This window comes from Lynx rufus, unplaced genomic scaffold (assembly GCF_022079265.1).
Source record: "Lynx rufus isolate CCGP_SWC_20201006 ecotype Redwood Valley unplaced genomic scaffold, mLynRuf1.p SCAF_1, whole genome shotgun sequence".
NCBI classification, from domain to species: Eukaryota; Metazoa; Chordata; class Mammalia; order Carnivora; family Felidae; genus Lynx; species Lynx rufus.
In genome coordinates this window covers 46,539,554-46,563,707 of record NW_025814823.1, presented here as the reverse complement: position 1 = coordinate 46,563,707, position 24,154 = coordinate 46,539,554, and the positions used below count along the sequence as shown (strand labels likewise).

Sequence of the window (24,154 nt, the reverse complement as noted above, 5' to 3'; positions counted from 1 at the left end):
GTGACAGTCTTCATTCAGGAGGGCCACAAATGTAAGAATAAAATGGTGAGATTGGAAAAGTAGGCAGGGACCTAGCATCGGAAGGCTTTGGTGCCATGATAAGGAGTGTGCTTACTAGTATCTGTAAGCAATGGAAAACGTGATCAAATTTGCATTTTATAAAAATCCTTCTGAGATCAGTATGGAGAGTTGTCTTGACTTTAGACTTTACAGTGGAACAAAGTTGGAGGTAGATCTTGGAAGCGTTCAGAAGGCTGTAATAGTAGATCAAATAAGAAATGAAGGATTGACCTGGAAGGTTAGAGTGAAGATGCAGAAAGGAGACTGGATCTTCACTGAGATGATATTTGAGTGTACAAGGGGAGGAAAAGACACAGCTGATCTTGGATTTTTGGCTTCATCAGTTAGGTGCCATTTTGCTGAACTAGGGAAAGAGAAATAGGTTTTAATGGGGAAGATGCTGAGTTCAGATTCGGACAAGCTGAGTCTTAGATTATTAAAGAACATCTAAGCAGAGATTTCCAGTAGACAGGCATTAATCTGCCTGAATCCCAGGAGGAAGACCTAAGCTGTAGATATATATTTAGCCATGGTTCCTTATCATCTCAGGGATGTCAATAGAAGGATTGCTCAAGAAGAATGGAGACTATCAGAGGGCTGTTGATTAACCCTAGGCAAATAATAAGAGTTAAAGAAACAGCTGAAGATGAAGAATAATAATGAAGAAGAAGTAGCCAAACAGATACTTAGAACCATACAAGGGAGAGTTTCCTTATAGAATAGCAGAACAAACTCACAATCTATCTCCTTGCTTTTGGTTCCAAGCCTTTCAGGATCTGGCCCCAGGCAGCAAATCTAGCATTTTCCATCTTTGCTCCTCATCTTACTTGAGCTGTTTTGGCTGACTAGAAACAATCCTGCACATTCATACGTTGTTATGTGTCCATTTCTCTCTCATCTTCTCACTGGAGTGCATGTTTCTTCCATTCTTTTCCTCTCCATGCCTAACTCATCCTTTGGAATTCTCTAATGCTCCTACTGCCATGGAATCTTAACTCCTTTCCCTAAGCACAGAAATATCATCATTCAGTCTAACCTCTAATTAGTATTCAGGTTGCAACTTTCTTATGACACTTAGCACATTCTGGTGTGCACCATAGTTATTCATGCACCCGATTGTCCCCCTTAGCAAGAGTGTAAACTCCCACAGACTAAAGAACCCATTCCCCCAAATTAATCTCCACTTGAAAACAGCAAGTGCTTAATAATTATTTGATCAATGATCACATATATTATTTACACTAAATAATAAAGGTAAAAGCTTTGAATCTTCTGATGAGAAAAAAGATCTCAGTGGAGGCTAACATGGAAATGCTAACTTATGAAGGACCTGTCTGGAGGTTCTGAGATGTTAGCACATATTGACCAGACGATGGAAAAGCATTTTTCATAAAAGACATTCATGATACAGAGGTAGAAAGGAGAAACATAATGCTAAGTGTGTTTGTTTCAAGAATTGCTAATATTATATTCTTCATGTTATTCTCATGCAAAAACGGCAAATCCTTGTCTCCTTTTCACCTTCTGCTTTTATAATTTTAAAAGTTAATCTCATGCAATAAGCATGTTAAGGACAAGTACCACTAAAACACAAACACAAAGTATTTTTATTTATCCTGAAGGCAGGGATAAGATGCTATACTGGCAGTTTCCCAACAATGTCCTGCAAATAATTCTAAGCCTTTCCAATTTGTTTTAGCGTATTAAAAGTAAAGCAACCTAGTGGGGCTGTTCATTTAAATAGAATAGGGTTAAATGATAACTTGACTTATCTTTTAAATGACAAAAAATAAAGAAATTGCAAGACCTTTTCACACATTAGATATGTATTGTCATTTATCATCTAGATATCAGGCTAGCAGTGCGAAGTAATAAAACATATCATCGAAAAATGTGCTATAGGTCTGAATCACTCTTTCATTCCACCTCCCAGCTAACTGTAGTATTAAATCAAACAAGCAGAACATTTCCTTAGGCAGCCATTGCCTTTTAATTTCCTGAAGAACCTTAAAATATCATTCATTACAAGTACTACACATATTTGGTTTTTAAAAGTCTCATAAATCAATAGCAGGCTGACTGTAATAATTATTACAAGTTAGTGCATAATTTTCGTGCTGAAGGCTGCATGCAGAACTTTAGCATATGCAAACGAGGCAATTCAAACTGTGTATAGATATTAATATGAAGAAGCAGGTAACGAGGTGCAGGCTATGAATTATGCATCAAGAGTGGCTGATCTTCAATGAGGAAAATGAATTCAGCATGTAATCTAATTAGTGATGGAAGTCTATTACATCTAACTGCAAAAGCAACCGTCCTTGAAACAAATTTATTTACAGTCCATGTTACCACTTGAAACAACTTTGAAATGATGTGTAAGACAACAGCTTAATTGTAAAAATTTTTTGTTTATTTGTTTCAGTTCTAGACCTGGAAGGCCTCCTAAGAGGACTCAAAGTGTCACCTCCCCAGAGAACTCTCATATCATGCCACATTCTGTCCCTGGCCTCATGTCTCCTGGGATAATCCCACCAACAGGTAAGAATGCTGCTCATTTATGCCAAAAATGTTGAAAATCAGCCAATACCATAGTTTTTTATATATGCATATCTATGTTTACATAGGTGCTTATAGCCATCAGTTGTGTTTTGTGCACACTAACATAATGTTACCAGTGAGAATTTATCGAGAAATTGCATTGTGGTTATCATCATTTATTTATTTAAAATAAAATGAAGGAAGCTAAGTTGAGCACTGTGCTAGGAGTTACTGTAAGTAATCTGCTCACTAATATCAAACAACAAGTGATAATCTCTATTTTCCTGGTAAGTAATGGAAGCTAGGAGAGAATCAAGTGACTTTCCCAAGGTCAATTTGCTCAAAACTGTTAGTGGTTATTTGTGTCTAGGTCTCTGGATTCTAAATTTATTTTTTTCATTCATAAGAACTCAGAAATAGATTGAAATGCATCCAAACAAGACAGTAACTATGTCAATAAAATATCTCCTATTTTTTCAAACTACAGTGTGAATACATTTCCATTAGAAACATCTGAAAGATGTTTATTACTAGAATTTTGAAAAAGTGCAAGAAAAAGAATTGTCTTGACTGCATAAGTTCCATGCCATAAACAATCTCAATGATGCGCTAAATATAAAAATAACTCATTTGATTTCTACCACCTGGATGTGTTCATTGATTCTTTTATTTACTTACATATGTTTGCCCACTTTCCATGTTTCATCCAGATCCATGAGCAAATTATAATTATAATGATGATGATTTCATTCATTTTTATTTTCTTTAAGTTTATTTATTTATTTTGAGAGAGAGAGAGAGAGAGAGAGAGAAAGTGAAAGTGCATGCATGAACGTGGGGAGGGGCATAGAGAGAGAATTCAAAGCAATCTCTGCCTTGTCAGTCAGCTCAGATGCAGGGCTCAATCACACAACCCGTGAGATCATGACCTGAGCCAAAACCAAGAGCCGGACACTTAGCTGACTGAGCCACGTAGGTGCCCTGATGATGATTTTATTTGTTATTAATTCTTACCATCAAAGGAGTTTATTGAGGAGATTTACGTATAAACACAGTTGCCATGTAACACAACTGATACAGGAAGCATAATCTGGCAAGATAAGGAAAGAGTCTTTATTTTTTTCTCTGAATTCCCATACCAGTGTTTTATTTTTATTTTGTAACATTTCTCTTTCTCTGTGCTATGATACCACCATGGATAATCTGATTTCATATTTCATATTTGATTGAAAGCTATTTAAAAGCATGACTGTTTTAATTCACTTTTATTTTTGTCACAATATCTGAATAATTCCTTCACCTTTGTGGACTTTTATCAAAAACATCTGTTGAGTTGAATGTAAAGCTATTTGTTCATTCTTTTTGTATTTAACTCTTTTCCAGGAAGGTACCACAGTATATACTTAACAATAAATTATCTAAAGTGCCAGGGAGAGTTGTATTTTTATGCTAATTTTGCAGATGAAAAATTGAGACATAGAAAAATGAAATCAATAGCTGAAAATGACCCAATTACAGAAATAGTATCATCATTTCCATTTGTTTAATTAGTCATGTTTCTAGTAATTGAATCCTACTGGCTGAAATTCTAATTCCAAATTTGAGATTTAGAAAAGAAATAGGCACTTAAGTTTAGCTGTTTTTATTTAACTAGATAAATTTCCAGAATAAGAAAAATGGGCGATTTTTTTTGTACCACATAGGCTAGATATAACTAAAATATTAACTGTTCATGTTTTATGGTTGAAAGACACAGGGGTGCTAGAAGAAAGACCTAAGAATTGTTGACTTAATTAACTTCTCAAAGAACTGTGTTAGGGAGAGTTAAAAAAAATCATTTTAATAATCATTATTCTGTATTTGAAAAGTTTGTGTTGCAGTTATCTTATGGATGAAAGGTATTCTAGATTGTATTCATACTAAGGTAGGGAAGATTTGGTTCTGAATTGTCTGCCAATATTTAATCTTTTGCGGAGAAGACAATAAATAGTTCATTACCAAAGCATTGATGAAATAAGATGATTTTAGCAGAATCTAAGAATAGCAACACCTTACTTTGTTAACAACATTAAGTAACTTTGGGGTAAGTAAAATTTCTAAATAACTTATGATCATATACCAAAACTCAAAATCAACATATTAAGTTATTCTCGATAGACCCCTTTCTGAAATATATTACATACTTCTGTGGCTTGGTGGAACAGAGACACTCAAGATAATTTAAACTTGACTCATTATTATAGACATTCATTTTTTTAATATGAAATTTATTGTCAAATTGGTTTCCATACAACCCCCAGTGCTCATCCCAACAGGTGCCCTCCTCAATGCCCATCACCCACCCTCCCCTCCCTCCCACCCCCATCAACCCTCAGATTGTTGTCAGTTTTTAAGAGTCTCTTATGGTTTGGCTCCCTCCCTCTCTAACTTTTTTTTTTCTTTCCCTTCCCCCATGGTCTTCTGTTAAGTTTCTCAGGATCCACATAAGTAGACATTCATTTTTGAAGTAGGATCAATTTCTTATATTTCAGTTGCTGTGCTGTTCTTCTGAGACATCATTTTTGGCTTTTTCTTCCCTTTGTTTCTTTGCTTTTGTTCTTCCTAGTATGTTGTGAATCCCCAAACCAGAATTTCTTTCAAGCTTATTAAGAATTATATTGAGGGGCGCCTGGGTGGCTCAGTCGGTTAAGCGGCCGACTTCGGCTCAGGTCATGATCTCACGGTCCGTGAGTTCGAGCCCCGCGTCGGGCTCTGGGCTGATGGCTCGGAGCCTGGGGCCTGTTTCAGATTCTGTGTCTCCCTCTCTCTCTGACCCTCCCCCGTTCATGCCCTGTCTCTCTCTGTCTCAAAAATAAATAAACATTAAAAAAAAAAAAGAATTATATTGAAAAAGACCTTAAAAAGTCATATTCTAGAGATGGATAAGGAAATAGAGACTCATCAGGAGAGTAAAATGGATGGAAAAGTAGGTCTTAAATTATAGAGCCCAGTGAATGTAAGACAGAGAGCATAAGTTCGTTATTACCTATTTCACTTATTTTCTTTTTTTTGTTTTTTGTTTTGTTTATTTCAAGTTTTTATTTAACTTTTAGTTACTTAACATATAGTGTAATATTAGTTTCAGGAGTAGAACTTAGTGATTCATCACTTACATATAACACCCAGTGCTCATTACAAAAGGTGCCCTCCTTAATACCCATCACCCACTTAGCCAATCTCTCACCCACCTCCCTCCATCAACCCTGTTTTTTCTCTCTAGTGAAGAGTCTCTAAAGGTTTGCCTTCCTCTCTTTTTTATTTACTTTCCCCTATGTTCATCTGTTTTGTTTTTTAAATTCCACATATGAGTATTTCACTTTTGTTTTTGTTTTTGTTTTTGTTTTAGAGATTGTCCAAAGATTTGTACCTGCCAGGAGTTTGACTCTTGCACATGAATTATCTTGATATATTCAATATAATTGGTCTTTTTTAGATGGAGAAATTTAGATTTTAGGGAACACAGGCTAATATCTCCATTCTTTGGATTATTTACTATCCTTAAACGTTAACTTTAACTGGAAATCTAATGGTCTTGAAGAAATCTTATAATTCTCTAAAGAATGTAACACTTTCCTCCCAGGGAAAACTTAGTGTATTCAGGGAATATGATGTAATATGAATATATAGACTCTTATATCCTATGACTTTACTTATATTTGCTACTTTATTTTTCATATTTGTGAGCTTCTTTAAAAAATAAAACATTATTTTTTCTTCCTAAGATGGGGAAGGTGAAGTATGTTAGTTATTATTTTAAATTTATGAAGAAGTTATATATAAATATTGTTGATATTAAGCAAACTAGTTTGATGATGTTTCTACTATGTTTTTAACCTGTAGGTTTGGAATTTTTCTTTTTTTTAATGTTTATTTTTGAGAGAGAGAGAGTGAGCAGTAGAGGGGCAAAAGAGGAGACACAGAATTTGAAGCAGGCTCCAGGCTCTAAGCTGTCAGTACAGAGCCCAATGTGGGGCTGGGACTCATGAACTGTTCATAACTTGAGCTGAAGTTGGAATCTTTAATATTTATTTCCAAGAATCTATAGTTATAGCAGTATCTTTCAAAGACTTGGAAATCATGTTTCTAAAACTACTAAAACAAATGAGCATTTAATCCTCAACAAAACAAAGAGAGAAAAAACAACCCCTGACCCCCAAATCTCAAATCCTTTCTAAGATTTAAATTGTAACCTACCTGTGAACATTGATCTGTAATTTTGGACTCCCAGTATTACCATTTGAAAAGTATAAACAATGCAAATTTACCTTTGAAGTTGCCAAAATTGGTCTTGTGAAAAAGAAAAATTATTAATTTTGACAAATTTCTAAAATCTATCAATTTGTTCCTAATCATTCCCTCATGTTTCCTTTTCAACAATTGAACACTGGAATTAAATAATAATCTTTCCTGGAGACATCTGTTTTCTCAGGAAAAAAATGGCTATTTTTATGTTTAAAAAAAAAAAAGGCTTTTCCCAGCCCTAATATTATATACTTAGGTATCTATAATTAAAAGAAAAACTTTGAGATTGCTTATCAAGTTTTTATTTGTTATTTTGGTTGCTTGAGTGGGCTTCTATGTAACCTTAGAAGGGGGCGTGGGCAGATGGTGATAATTTCCAAAATTTATGGTTGTCACTGGATGCCATAGCAACCAGAGGTGGAAGTTAATGAAAGAAAGAAGGCTCTTTGTAGAGTCTTACAACGCAGTGCCTCCTGTAGTGCTCTCTACATTTATTTGGACTGAGTACATGTCATAAATCATTTTTGATAACAAATACCAGTTTGGAATAAATTCATCCTAGCAACAGAGTTCCAATAACATTCATACTTTTTATAGAATTGTGTGTATTTTACAATGAAGGAAAAAATTATTTAAGAATGCTAAATACTCCCCTCCTGTGCCAGGAGTGCAATTTGGCTAGCATATTTGGCCATCTTCCTGATTTTATCTTTAGGGCAGAATGCAAACTAGTTTTGGAGTATAATTTTATATAAGTATTAAGAAGTAACTTAGTGAGTATTTGTATTTGACTTAATTTTTTTTAATATTCTCAAATTGAATGGGTGATTTATAGTTTTGCTTCTTGGCCATATTTTTTTCCCTCATTGTGACCTTCTAGGCACATAACCAGTATGCATTCAAGATACAGAAAGCTATCGTACACACACACATGCACTATGCTTAAAAAGTAAGAACTTCTAAGCACAATTTTATCTTTGTGGAAAAGATACTAGACCAGGACAATGTTAATCCAGACTTAATCCCATGGAAACATTCCTTTTTAAAAAACAAAAAGATTATAAGAAAGCATTCAGAGGAGTATTTTCAAAGTTTACATATTTTTGTTTTTCTTGCTAAACGCTACTAACTAATCAGCAGCAACCTTTGAACTACCTCTTTTTTGCAATATCAGCATTTATAATATTTTAAATGCATTAAGCCTTTCAACTTCTGAGGAGAAAATTCATAGTGTGGAAATGTGCCTTGCATGTTGAGGAGTATATTATAACAAATGCTGATGGGTATTGAGGAGGGCACCTTTTGGGATGAGCACTGGGTGTTGTATGGAAACCAATTTGTCAATAAATTTCATATATATATAAAAAAAAATAAAATCTGCAGTTTAATCTGCAGTTCAGTCTGCAGAAAAAAACAAACAAACAAACAAACAAACAAAAAACAAATGCATTGTATTCCCTGGGAAGACTCACAAGTAAGGATAACAGAAAAATGCACAAGTAAAACAGCCACAAATGGATTGATTGTCTTCCTTAATAAATGAAACATAACAGTGTTCTCAATGCTTTACTCAAAAAGTACAGATAATATAAACTATTTAAACCATTAATGTTGTGTAGTATGTATATATATGTATTTTCATACATTTATATGTGGGGAACATTTGTGAAGTTTAATTACTAGACATTTGAGAGTAGTGCATTTAACTTATCAGTATTTAATACACGTTCCTTTTATATTTTTCTTGAAAAGAAAAATAAAATATCTTTTTTCTCCCTTTAGGAAAGGCCAGCCTAAACAGTAGCCTTCATCATGTAACTTATTTAGTTTTAAAACTTTTACTGGATACCATATTCGTTTCCTGTGGCTGCTGTAACAAATTATCACATATTTGGTGACTTAGACAAATGATAATTTATTTTCTCATAGTTTTGGAGAAGTCCAGAATTGATATTTTGGGCCAAACCAAGGTGTCAGCAGGACAACAGTTGCTGGTGGCTCTTAGGGAGCCTTTGTTCCTTGACACTGAGCTTCTAGTAATTGCCAGAGTTTCTTCTTGGTCTGTAGTTCCCTCACTCTAATTCCTGCCTTTTCCTGTGTGCGTTTATGTGTATGTGTATGTGGGTGTGGGTGCACACCTGAATCAAATTTCCTCTGCCCACCTTGTAAGGATACTTGTATTTAGAGCCCATTAGATAATCCAGGAAAATCTCATCTCCAGATCCTTAACATAATCATATCAGCAAAGTACCTTTTTCCATATAAAGTGGGCATCATTTGGGGGTCATATTAGTTTACCATATCCTGCAAGTGACCAGGCAAGGTACTGTGAGGGACCCCAGCGTGGTGTGGTAGACATGCATAAAAATAGCATTTGGGAGACTTTTGTGATTCTTTTTTGTTCACTGTGGTATCCTAGTACGTAGAATATTGCTTGCCACAGAGCTGATATTTAAAATAAATATTTATTCAGTGAATATGGCTAATATATGTTTAGTAAAGGATTTCTGAGAGGAATTATTATGCTTCCAAGGTACAAATTTAAACACTGAAAATAGCTTAAAAATCCTATTAAGTGTGGTTGGACTCCAGATTAAAGACTCAGTGTAGAGCCTAAAGGAGGTGTATTAATTATATGGAGGACCATTATTAGTTTGTTTATAGGTTGTGATGGCTACATTTAATTATATCGACAATTGATGAAATTTCTATCTCCAGATTGATACTCCAGAGAAGCAATATTTATAGGAATAAAATGGCAACATAGAACACACTAGTCTTTGAAGTTCCTGCATATTATATACTATATTATACTCTTCATAAGGGTTGGAATCCTCATTGTGCCCACAGTATCTTGATATAGAACTAATTTAATACATACATGAATAAAATATAGCTCATAATTTAACTAAATGTACATACAGTTTTGGTATGAGGAACTACATAATAAATATTTTTACATTATTAAATATGTAATGTGCATTAGAATGAAGCATTTCAGTCAAATCACAATATGCCCTGGGTCTATTACTTGCATAATAGAAATTCATAAATGTATTTTTTTCTAAGCTTTTAGAGCAAAGATCTGTTATTTTTAGATTTAATTAAATAACCACATATTGCTAGACTTTTGGACAGGCTCTCTTCTACTTAATTTAGAAGAAAATTACAGTCCTTTCTTCCCTAATTTGTTTCTCTGGTCCGAGTTTCTATTGAGTGCTATAATCTGACATGACTATACTAGGCCACAGTATACGTTAGGATCTACTTACACTTCTCTCTCAGTAGATTTGAAATAATGAAGTTGATAATATCCTTAATTGACTAATTGCAAGGTATTATTCGCTTCCTTTTTAGTAATATGTTGCTTTCTTTGACAAAAGGGAAGTTTATTTACGTTAAGAAAAGCAAAGCAGGTTTTGAGTCAACTTTTGATTATGATGGTGGATGGTATGTGGATTAGCTACAGCTTTGTGGATTATCCATTTATCATGAGATGCTCAGACAGGGTTCTAATCCCTTGGTTATAAGATATGACACATGTTGTCTTTTCTTGCTCCCTTCAATTTCTTGACCAGTAGGAGGTGCTATTACTATCCCATTTCCCTCCCTAAGAGAAGTTAGAAATACAAATATTGTTAATTCAGAAAAAAACAACCAATATGTTTTGAATAGTCCTAGAAATGTTGTAGAAAAATGTCATGGAAAGCAAGATAACAATTGTTTGTGTAGTCTCCTTCTCTGTCCTAGATAGACTGTCCCCTCTGAAGTTACCTTCAAAGCTTCAACTCTTTCCCTTAATGATATGCTCTTGGTTTGTTGTAAGGAGTTCAACCATATCATGCTGGACTTTTAAGATATTTTCTCCATTCATTTGGGTTTAAGTCTTACAACTTCAGTTCTTCTTTATAAAGAAGTGGAATGATCATTGAAAGTGTTGACAGGACCAAAGTTTTCAAGACAACTTGAAAGATGTCAGAATAAAGCCTTGCATTCAGTCTCTTAAAACATTTATGTCCCTGGTCATGAATGAACTTATGATTTGGTCTGAAAACATTCTGCATGATAAAACCTATGGGTTTTATTTGGTTATGTAATCATATAAACCAACATTGTGATAAAACTTCTGAAAACACTAACGTAAACCTAAACTTAAGTGGATAGGAATATAAAGTCCAGATAGAAGGAAACAATACTACTTTGCTCAACATTCCAGATGACAGCTATAATATGTTCAGTCATGGCACCACAATTTATAATAGAACACTGACAAACTGGTGAGCATTAGAATAGTCTAGATGCTAGAGATTTACATGTTGGTGATGTTTGGTCTCATGAAGACTTACAGAGAGTCTGAAAGTGGATGATAGAGTAGACTCACACTGTACTCTTCTAAAGACAGAAATGTAACTAATGGACAGTAATTATAGAGAGGTCTACATTGGCTTCCAGAAAAAAAGAGCCTTGCTAACATGGAGAACTATCTAAAAGTAAAACCTATTAGTCATAAAGCCTTAACTTTCCCTACCGACAGAAGACTTCAAGAAGAAAGAGGGATGAAGAGTTCTTAGCCATAGTTTTTATATTTAATTATCTCTTTTTAGGCCATATTGTTGATGACACAAAAGAGAGTTAGCTTAAAAAAGAAATTATATCCCTCCCTGACCATCAGCCATCTATTTCTTATCTTAGTAATCACTGTTAGGGAACTTTGAAGGTAATTTTGCATTGGAGGGAGGTAGATCAGTAAGATTGTTTTGTTCCCTTCTAATTATAAAATTTGATGATGACATTTCATTTTACTTTGAATTATTCTTCCAAACTTGACATGGAGCCTTTCTACTTAAAGGGTATCCATCCTTCAGAGTCTGTATTCTTACACTCTTTCATTCTTTCAAAAACTTAAAAAAAATACTTTTGAGATGAATGATTCAGATTTATAGGCTATCATACTCTTTGTTACCTGGGAATAGTTACCTTGTGGGTAAAACTATGACTATGGTAAGCTGTCAAATACTTTTTTTTCAGTTGAAAGAAATTTTTAAATGCTTATTCTCTTTGCCCTTCTTTCACACGTCCTCCACGAAGGGGTACATAGTTGCAAAATTAATACATAGGAGGAAATGAACAATCCCTGAATGTACCATAGAAGAATATTTATAGCTGTGGTAGGATTTGGAGCTAGGGGTAGAAAAAATATTATTGTTTTAAGTTTATTTATTTTGAGAGAGAGAGAGAGAGAGAGAGAGAGAGAGAGAGAGAAACAGCTAGAGAGAGCATGGTGGAGGGGCAGAGAAAGGGAGAGAAAGAATCCCAAACAAGCTCTGAGCTGTCAGCTCAGAGCCTGACATGGGGCTCAAACTCAGGAACCCTGAGAGCATGACCTGAGCAGAAATACGGAGCCTTAACAGACCAATCTGCCCAGGTGCCCCCAAAATATTATTTTAATGAGTGAAGACCATCACAAATGATAGTAGAAAGACATGAACCCTTTAAAAAAATTTTTTTTAATGTTTATTTATTTTTGAGAGAGATAGAGAGGAGGAGGGGCAGAAAGAGAGAGAGACACAGAATCTGAAGCAGGCTCCAGGCTCCGAGCTGTCAGCACAGCACTATGTGGGGCTCAAACTCATGAAAAGTTAGATCATGACCTGAGCCAAGTCAGAAGCTCAACTCACTGAGCCACCTAGGCACCCCAAGACTTGACCTCTTAAACGGATTTAAATGAAAGACTTTGACCTTCACTATGAATTACTTTTATTTGGCTTTCTAATTTAAAATATAAAGTCCCCAAGAGAGGAGTCCGTTCTTAAAAATCATAGGAATCTTCCAACCACACTTTTTCAATGTGTAATAATTAAGCCAGTCAAATGTTTTGATCCTTCATTCCTTCATTGATGAAAATAATGTTTTTATGATACCAAAATCATTTTTCTCATTGAATTGCCATGAATGTCAAATGATAAAATTTATAGCATCATTCTGAAAATGATGAAGCTAGAGAAAGGTTATTATTGTAATTGTACAGGCTGATCCAAGCATTATTGATGATTATTGTTGACTTTCTATGCTTCTATCAACTCCGTTGGATTTAAGAAAAAATTGGTAAGTTTAAAAAATGTATAGCTTAGCTATAGAAAGTCTCAGTTTGGTGAATTATTCAAATTCATGTAACTATACTATATAGATATTCCTAACAAATGTAGTTAACATTAAAATTTGTTATTACATGTTTACTTTTCAGGACTTAATGACAATGAATTATTTTTATAAATTTTCATCTGTGAGCATAATAAGCTATATGGATATGAAATGTCATTGCCACTGTTATATTTTTAAACTGTCATATGTTGCTTTCAGAAATATGCATGCTACAAATGGTAGTAGACCTTAAAAATGGAGATTGGTTTGAATTGATTACAGCTGTATGCTGTGCTATTTAATTGTTGGAAATGAATTGACATATACTATAAAGTAAACAATGAAGCTGGTTTTCAAAATGATAAAACTGTAACCTAATTCAATAAATTGAATCAGATTACACAAACACTTTTGCACTTCATTAAGGAAGTAGTCAGTATAATTAATGTGAGAGCTTTTTATCATGATCACTTGTTGATATATGGCTGAGGATATATATATACAGTAGACTAAACTCTTTCAAGATCTTTGTGCCATTTCACATTTTAACTGAAGTTGCCATAAGCCCTTTTCCTATAGAAGACCACCATGGAATTCTTTTACCTTTGTTGATATTAGAATGCAATGAGTAGGTTTTGATTCTTTTTAAAGGACACGTATTTTCCAAACAACATGATATTGTGAGGTGAGTCATCCTAAGGTGGAGCTGAAAAGTCAGGCTTTCATTGTCTTCCTCATCACATGCTAGCACTGTGACCTTGACTAATACTACCTGGCCTCATTTGTTCAATTATCAGACGGTAGGTAATGGTATCTAAGACACCATTTTAAAAGGGGAAAAAAAATGCTAAGAGGCTTGTTTGAAGTTTCACTTTTATGTGATACAGTTAGTTTTCAGTTCAAGTTTTCTGACTCCAGTTTACTGGTTATTTTCCTAGATCAAGCTGTCTTGTGAAGTGCTTACTTTATCATCTATAAACCAACATAAGATCTGCCATATCTCCTACTCGATAGGATTTTGTGAAGAAACTGATGTAGTACAAAATGCTTTGCAAAGTCTTATAGAGCAAGATGTCATCTGATATTTAGTTTTATTATGATGATTTTCAAAACAGGACTTATGCCTTGTTCCAAATACAATACCAGTTATTTGCCTCTCTGAGCATATCACTTCTGTGAATAATGGGCCCTCTCTCATATTTATGGCATTAGATCATAATCGTTTCCTCAGGTTTTTAAAAAAAATTGCATTTGTATCTTCCAATTAGCTCAAATAAAATATTTTTCTCATGATAAAATCCTCCTATGTCAATGATTGCTTTTTGACCATCATGATACGTAGAATTTTATGATTCATATTTAATTTATTGAAATGCCTCCTATGTTGGTCCTTTGATGGACTATCATTTTATCAAACATATTACCATCAGGTTTCATTTAAGAAATGCAATGATATGTGGACAGACTATTTTTCTAAATATGTATTTTCTAATGATTTGAGTCTGCTTCCTGGGATATAAGGATATGACTTAAAAAAACAGTGTTGAGTTTTTAAAGATTAAAGGGAATGTAAAACTTTTTGTCTATCCCAAAGGACTATGAAATCTTTATAAGTTGCTATTTCAAGTTACCTTTACACATGTAATGTTATATCACCAATATTCTCTTTAAACAAGTAAACTACTCAATATTAAAATCAAATGTTTAATCCCTTAGTAATGCATTATTCCCTAGAAGTCAATCTTTTGAGGTTAAAACAATCTTTTCTCTGTTAAAACATCTAGTTGGAAACTATTTTCTATATGTGAAAATATAGGATTGTGAAGTCTTTCAAAATATGCTCTCCTATTTGGATACCTTCATTCATCTCTTAAAGCAATAAATGCCCTTTGTATTATCTATAATCTTACAGTGCTTGATGAAATCCTTCTAGGGAATTGTATTCAGGGGAGGATATTTAAGAAGAATTGCATGGAACCCATGTTGATTCAAATGAATATAAATGCAAATATCTCTAAATTTTAAGAAAATTAATTTCTTAATGTTACAATATAACAACATTTTGAAGTTATTTGCGCATGAGATTCATCTCATCAAACATAACCTTTAAGTTACTTATTGAATAAATTACATTTAAGGATACCATTCCAAGAGAACCCGTTACCATATGACCTGTCCATATGAGTTGTCTTTTTGATTTATAATGGCAATTGCTTTCTCGGCATGGATTTCATGACATAATAATATTCTATGAATTTTTGAAATTACAGTGAGCTTCACATCAATCATCTATAATAAAATACTGTATGTATCAATGAGAGAGGACTATTGGAAAGTAAACACTTTAGAAATATGAACTTGCCCGAAATGCCAATATTGTTATTTTAATGAAACAGGCAGGGTGCTTCCTTTGAAATTCTCTAAATTGATCATAAAAGTGGTCAGGATCATCCCTCCCATTAGTACACAACCTCATATTCTCAACAGTAATATTCATTTTCCCTTGAATGTGTCAACTGTCCATCCAGCTAATTTCGCCTAGACTGCTGTTGTTCTTGGCCTGAATTCAAGGAAATCTATTGCTTCTGGGGTTCCTAGACATTAATGTCTTGAATTTCAGGATTATAATTAAACACATGTGACATCGACTACCATTACCTGTCCATGTTTCTTTTATCTGTAAGAATCAGAGATATTTAAAGTGAGATCTTAACAATGTAAAGAGTTGAATGTGTTGCTCTGCTGTTCTGTTAGTGTCTCGTCACAAAATATTACTGGAAATATCTTGAGTTATAGTCTTCTATAAATAAACATTTATAAAAAATTCTATAAGAAAAAAATCTGTACCTAGAATTTTCCATCAGCAACTACTTTATTTTTTACTTGATCTCACTTAAATGCCACCTTAATAAGCGTGTGTAATTCTTCATTAACTTGACTTATTTTCATGTCATCTTTTCATTACTGATCATTACCTATTCAACTGGTTTCTTATTTCCTCTATAAGTTGCATGGGTTCTTAAAGTGAAATGTGCCTTTGTTAAGTAATGCATTCAGAAATCGTTTTGGAATACATTCAAAGAGAACTTTGCTTTTTAGAAAAGATTTTTAAAAGCTTATTCTAATTTATCTTAATCATGTGGCTTAGAAGAGCCAGGGCCAGTTTGCAGATGTAAAACACACACAAAAAAGAATGTTTTTGCATGTGAAGAAATATTTCAGATTTGCTTCAAAATAGTTGCTTGAATTTATCTATGTGATATTTCTTTTATAGGTGCAATTGCAGTTAGGATGTAGATTTACTATAAGACTTTGTACGTACTATGCAATGGAAGGAAACAAATCCAGCTTACGAAATATATACACATTTTACTGACAAATTTCAAGCACTTTTATATATGGAGTCAATCTATATGTCTATACTTTCACTCTGTGTCTTCAGTTGTTGGCTCGGTATCTGGTCAAAACACTGTTAAATTAAAAATAATTTAATAAATCTATACAGGTAATGGGTTAAAGTCAGGAGTGCAAACATTTATATATTGAGTAACTACTACACGGTAGGAACTTTGCTAATTCCTAAATATGTAATTTATTTCTTGTGTCAAATGATGAAGGAAATATTGTTTACTCCATTTTACATATAAATAAACTAAGGCACATATAATTTAAATAACTTGGCTTAAATTGAAGAAAAGAGCTCACTTGGGGATTGAACTCAGGGATGGATAATTATAAACTCTGTTTTCACTCTTTCATCCATATTATTTCCAGGGAATGCAATAGTCTCTTTAGATACCACCTATGTTTTGAGCCCAGGAGAAACAAGATGAATTGAAATAAAGTTTTGCTTTTTTCTTTAAGGGTAGACTCAAATCTTATAGAACACTTCAAATTTTCATTAACATACATAATTTGAAAAAATTCACAACACAGCACAGCACAATAACTTTTCACATCCAACATATTGTACATAAATCAGTTATTGTAGGCATTCTACTTACTAGCCTAGATTGTATCACCTTGATGAAATTTCTCTGCTAATACTGGGTGGAAGCTTGAGTGCTATTAAAGAATAGTTATATGGTAAAGAGTTGAGATGTTCAGTGCCATGATTCGGAAGCTTAGTATAGAAGACAAAAAAAGGATAGAGTGAAAGATGTTGAAAATTATATTTCAAAATTCATGATCAAGCTTAATTACTTAATAATCCACAGTGTTTGAATTTTAATTCAAACATAATTATGACTGATAATTAGAACCTGGCTATCCCTTTCTTAAGCATTTGTGGAAAAACCTATTAATTAGTTTTTTTGACATTATGTTTTGCTAAATAATGTAATGTAAACTTACTAACAAGTTGTTTATGCTATTAAAGTTATTTCTGAACTTTATAAATGCTTAAGCGCAGTATAGTGTTACTGGAAGTACCAAGCATACTATTTTACCCTAAGTAATTGAAAAAAAAAAATTTTTAGCTTTTGTTAATCATTCACTCTGGTGCGTCTTCACTTACCTTAATTATTTATTTGTTGTAAATTTCTGTGTTATTACTTATTTGTGCAACTGATAAATTACCGAGTGGAAGCAATGTAACAATTGGCATCCAAGGGCAGTTTACTGCAGACTCTGGCTCCGAGAATTATAGAAGTACTTTCCACTGTGTTTTATGAAACACTAAACTTTGATATAATTGGCAAAATAGTTGAAACTATATTTCAATTATTTAATTCTTAAGTTATTACTATAATGTTTTGGAAAATATAATTCCTCTATGTCTTGTGACATATATTTCCTTTTTGTTAATACTGATTCCTTGCTCACCTACCTACTAAGTATGTTCCAGAATATCCTATGTCTTGCTACTTTTCAAAATACGGTGTGTCAGTTGTTTATAAATATACTGTAACCATCTCAGAATTATTTTAAAACAAATAAGGTGAATTCACAATTAGACCATTAGTATCACTCTAAGTTTCATACCAATCTTCAGAACCTAGTTTCTGATTTTTTCTTTTTCCTATTTTCATTGTATCTGTAATAATTGTGAGCACTTGAATTTTTATGATTTCATATTAAGATCTCAATGAAATAATTTCATTAATTTATGGCTATTAAACATTTTAAATTCTCTGCATTAATCTGTCCGTGTTTTTTCATATGAGCCCAAGATTCCCAGACCTGAATTATTATCCTCTGAACCTAGTTTTTTGCTTTCTCCTCTTCCTTTGATTTTTTGTTATTCTGCTCCATCCTGTTTCCAAAAGGGGACAAAGTTGTTTCTGAAATTCACAAGAAGTTTAGTCTTCATAGAAAAATGAAACTATAGAAATTTTTATTTTACATTGAATCTCAAAATCCAAATGAAAGATTTGAATATTAGGACCTTGACTTGACTCACCTCTGCTTAATTTTGACAGTTGTCTTAAAGTGAATTTAGTGTTTAATGAAATTTTCTGGACTGATAACTCAAGACCTGAAGGGAACAATTCTAGTAGTGAGAAAGTAATTTTCTGGCCTAATTACACCTTCGACCTCACTACAAAGTCTGTCAACAAAAGTGCCAGGTTTGATCATGATTTTTTTTGACGTGTATTCACCAATCTACTTCCCACAGGAGACTTTTAACAATAGCATTTGGTATTTGCAACCTACCTAAGATTTTACATCTGGGAATCAAACCTCAATGTACTGTTGCCAATAAGCAATTCACTTAAATCCCTTTTGGATTTGAAAAATTATATGAGTGTTAATGAACTTTGCATATTGTTCTCTTTGGAACTCTGCATGGATATATTATTTGAGATGAGCATGCAAATCATGTCAAAATATTAATAAATGAATGTTGAATCGGTTTAAATAAATGAACAACTGAAATGTCTGGAATCTATTTCTTTTCTATATTCACTCTAAAAGCCCAGTAGAAATCGAATATTTAATAGTTGAGAATCTGTAAAACTGCGCTCTAAATTAAGGGGATATGGGTCCTTGATTAACCTAACCACTAAATATATGTATGACATTAACAATTCCTTAAATTTCTGAGCCACTGTTTCCCTGTATTTCAATGACTAACAGCTTATGTTTAATTGTTTACTCTTTAAACCTTGAATCATTTCTCCAATAGCCCTGTGACTAGAAGACATTTAATCTGCTCATTAATCTGTCCATGTTTTTTCATATGAGCCCAAGATTCCCAAACCTGAATTATTATCCTCTCAACCTAGTTTTTTGCTTTTTCCTCTTCCTTTGCTTCCTTTTCTTTCTTCTTGAGTTTTATTTAAAACAGTTTAAATGTCAAGGTTATTAAGAAAACCTTGTGTTTAGCAGAGGCTAAAATTTGATTAGAGAAACAAAGTAGCAAAAGATAACAGATTAATGTTCTCAAATTATTGTCTCTGCTGTTTCTGATTTTAATTCCTCCATCTACTTTTCTCAGAGAGGTTACACACACATACACACACACACACACACACACACACGCACATGCACACACACTTAACAGAGATCTCTAATTTCTAAATCAGTAAGGGATATGTAGTCATTAACTACAGTATCTTAAACTCATAGCTAATATGAAACGAATATTTGTTACATTTGTTATCATCAAACATACTCATAACTATATCAGAAGTCATTTGTGTAATTTACACTTAAAAAATTTTTTTAATGTTTATTTTTGAGAGACAGAGAGAGACAGAGTGTGAGTGGGGGAGGGGCAGAGATAGAGAGAAACACACAGAATCTGAAGAGGCTCCAGGCTCTGAGCTGTCAGCACAGAGCTGGACACGGGGCTCGACTCACAAGCCATGAGATCATGACCTGAGCTGAAGTCGGATGCTCAACTGACTGAGTCACCCAGGCGCCCCTAATTTACACTTTAGAAAGGTTCATTACTATATTTAACAGATACTTATCATGAATTTTAGCAGTTACAAAAATGAATGATATTGCCACTCAATAAACTGTAATTGAAGGTACAAAGTGATAATTACCAAAAGAGCTATACAAGAGTACTATATGTTTTCTAAAGAAGAGAAAAACCAGAGGTTAAGGGGATGACCATTGTCATCATTGTGGAAAGTAATATTTGATTTGACTCAAAAATTCATTTGTATATTACAAGTGTGTGAAAAATAAATTTGATAGCATTTTTTGTGTGTGTGGAAAGATAAAAATAGGGTTTTACATTGCTTATAAAGAGTGACGTGACTGAAGGTTCAAGTCAATCATTGGCTGATTAATGAATACGCAATTTTCTTAGTAATTGTTACCATCTATTGGGATTTATTATATTTTAGTTACTAAGCCCTTTTACGTATATTAGTATATTTTTAATCTATATAATATGTCTTTGGGTAGTTATTATGGTTTCCATTTTACAGATGAGTAAAATCTTGGCACTGATTTTCCTTGCCCTAGATTGCTAACTTGACTGCTAAGCCTGTCTCCTAAATAACTTATGCAATAGCCTTGCATGCTTATCAGCAGCATTGTGTCCATTTAGGTTATTAATATAATTTGAACATGATTAAAAAAACATGTATTCACCAGTCCATTCCACCCCATATATTTCAACAATAATATTTGATGTTTTCAACCTAAGTACATTTTTTTTCATTTGCAAATAAAACCTCAAAGTATTATCATCAATATGGTGATTCACTTAAGTCCATTTAAGTTTGAAAAATTATGCGGGTGCTAATGAGCTCTAAATAATGCATTGTTTTGATAGCAGACTTGCTTGCTTAGACTGTTTCAACAGTATTGTGTCCATTTGTGGTTACTATGTCTTGAGGGGTCATGATAGAAAACTACTGGTCCAAATTGTGTAATCAGAACTGGAAATTATTAGGGGCACCTGGGTGGCTCCATTGACCTTCCAACGTTGGCTCAGGTCATGATCTCATGGTTCATGAGTTCAAGCCCTGCATCAGGCTCTGTGTTGACAGTTCAGAGCATGGAACCTGCTTTAGATTCTGTTTCCCTCTCTCTGCCCCTCCCCCACTCACGATCTGTCTCTCTCTCTCAAAAATAAACAAACATTAAAAAATTTTTTTAAAGAACTGGAAGTTATTTTCTTAAGATTGTTTGGAGGAAATTAGGATATTTAGAGAAGAAATGGGGCTTGGGGAAGCATGAGCACCGTCTTGGATATTTAACAAAAGATACAGATTAATTCTCTATTGTTCTAGAAGGTAGGGCTGGAAAAATGAGTGTCATTCATGCAAGAAAAAGACTCAAAGGGGAAAAAAAATAAGTTCCAAACATAAGCTCACTGAAAAACTGTAGACTACTTGGCTTTGATATCTTTAAATGCCTTATTTAAATGCCTTGAGTGTTCTCCCTTAGGTGTGTTGTAGAGGTTTTTTGTTTGTTTGTTTGTTACATTTAGGATAATTTTACAAGTATTATTATTATTATTTATTATTATTGTCAGTTTCAAGATTCAATATGCTGATGAAATAAAAATAAACTTAATTTCAAGGGATTATTTTGCCTAAAACTTTTCATTTGGTATTTTATTTTGGAAGTATAATCTAGCAAGTTGCGCAAGTTTTTATTCCTTTTCAGTATTATGTGAAAACAATTGAGTTGTTGATTAGTTGTTTGAAATCTGAAATATGTAGATTTGATTAAATCAGATTTAGATGTATTAACTTGAATGATTTTATACGTGACTATTTGAGTAATATTTCATTGGTCATTCCATTGTGCAGAAATAGCTGTAACATTTCAAGGCACAGTTTAAGTAATGTTCTTTCTTCTTTCCTGATGCTTAAACTTATCCTCTGACAGATCCAGGCAACAAAAGAACAAAAATAGTATGTTTCACCTAATAAATTGAATTTAAAAGGTCCCAGGAAGTCGATTTTGCTGTGTGCTAAGACATTTGCCAGGGAGTAAGTTCCTATTTACTCAAGATACAACAATGTAGCAAAAGCATGTTACATTTTAAAATAAACAATTAGTAAAAACTTATGGAGAGATTTAAATTATCTCTTTGTTTTTCACTGTTTAGATTCTATTCAATAATGATCTTATGTCCTTTTTCATTATTATCATCACTATTATCAATAATTCTCGCCAAACCATTTTACATCCATCACTAAGTATTGGATATTTGCACTTGAATTTCCTGTTGTCATCTCAAACTTGTCAATGACTAAAATTGAATCCATTATTATTTCTTTCATACCAAACTTGTATGATTTCTCTGTTTTTCTGAATGGTAATTTCTGTTTTTAAATAATCACACAAGCTAACAAACTAAGAGATTACTATAACTGCTAAGGCCATCCAACATAACAAAAAGCAGCTTACACATAAAATAGAAAATTATTTTAAAGATTCATTTAACAAAACTCTAGCTTATTTTTTTAAGCATTCATATATTATATCATATTAACTCCCGACAGCTTTTAATGGTACAGAATAAAAGGCCATTCACAGTTGAGGAAATCGGGTCTCGGGTTTGCTGCTCAGGATCAGAACAGCTCGAAAATGGCAGAGTAAAAATTGGAAACCATAACTCCATGCCTGTGCTCTTTCTACTGTATCCACTTGAGGAGCCATTATTTTCTCAAGCCCCGATGTTTGCTTACTTTATTCTTAGTAAAAATAGAATAGTTTGTGATTTATAATAACTGTAGATTAAATTATTACTAAAAATATTTCTGATGGTTAAACCTCAAATGAACATATATATTTTATGTCAGATCTGAAATATCGACATGCTATGTGGTCAGAACCCTTGTATATAATTATAACCCTTCTAACATTAAGCAGGTGACTGGACTAAATATAAGTCAGGCATAAAATGCCCTGCATGTAGCTACATAGTGAATCAAGCAAATTATCAAACGGCAGAGCTCGTTTTGTGCTCTGGGCAATTTCGGCTGCCAGCACTTATACATCAAAACTTCACTCAATGTACGATTGATTTTATTTTATTTTGTTTATTTTTAATTCCCTACAGCAAGCTATGTTAGTTTTGTAGAATGCTGTCTGCATCATTAGGTTCCTAAGAAATTATAGTTGTTTCAGTCATGGTTGACCAAAATATTATTCCCTTCTTATAGACCACGGATATTAGTTCTTGGATGGATACCACTGAGCTGAAATTGTGTAAGGCCAGTGACTCAAATACACAACACACAGAGAGAAGGCATCAATGTTATTAGAAATATGAGCATCCGAAAACTAATGCTTTAAAATCAGACAGCCAGTGTCCATTAAAGATATTTTCCAGTTCAAGGAAAGAGGTTCAGATTAAAGTATGAAAGTCCAGTCTTAAGGCAGGAATGAATTCCTGTGTAACATGATACATGTCTTCCTTTCACAGTTGCTTTTTATGTTGCTTTAAAACATGTCAAAATAATCCCCAACAGAGGAGCCTAAAAGGAATGTCAGCTCTGTGGTTATGTAAATCGAATTGAGTGCTTTACAGCAGGTTTAAGATTTTTATAACTCAGAAGTTGTTAACAGCCAGCTGGTTTGTATCTGTTTTTTATGGTTATTCTTGTCATATGCAGCCTCCACAATTTTTAATTATATTTTATGGTATGTGTTTTCCTCCTCTTGAATCCCTTAGCCACTCTTTGCTTCACAAGATATTTTCCACTGGGAAGGGAACAAGCACAGCAATGGGACTCCATCATTGGAAATACAGTTGTATAATTACTTATCACTAACAGCTCTACAGTGTGAAATTCAAGTAACTTTCCATTGCAAATATATAACCTTTCATCAGAGCATTGAAATTGCTTTCATGTAACAATATCTGTTTGTAAGTCTGTGTGTTGCCCCACTTCTAAGTCAGAAACATGATGATTATGCCCCATCTTTATATTCTAAGATTTTAAAAAGTGATATACAGATCTTTCTCCATTTCATTCTTCTTCCTCCCTCCCTCCCTCCCTCCCTCCCTTGTTCCTTTCTTTCTTTCTTTCTTTCTTTCTTTCTTTCTTTCTTTCTTTCTTTCTTTTTCTCTTTTCTTTTCTTTTCTTTTTATCTGTCAGTCTCTTGTTCTTGTTCTGTCTTCACCTTCCTGTTTCTCTCCTTCCTGTCTCTCTTCCTCCTTCGCTCTTTCTTTCCCTCTCTCTCACCCTTTTGGTATTCATCATGTCAA

General features: G+C 33.4%; 1 protein-coding gene across 1 annotated transcript in view; it reads left to right on the top strand.

The window, feature by feature from the left end:
• DACH1 (dachshund family transcription factor 1) overlaps positions 1-24,154 on the top strand; it is a 432,347-nt gene that overhangs the window by 184,274 nt on the left and 223,919 nt on the right. The window contains exon 2 of the mRNA XM_047080563.1: positions 2,486-2,601. Within this exon, the coding sequence (XP_046936519.1) occupies positions 2,486-2,601 (116 nt within the window). The remainder of the gene's footprint in view (positions 1-2,485; positions 2,602-24,154) is intronic.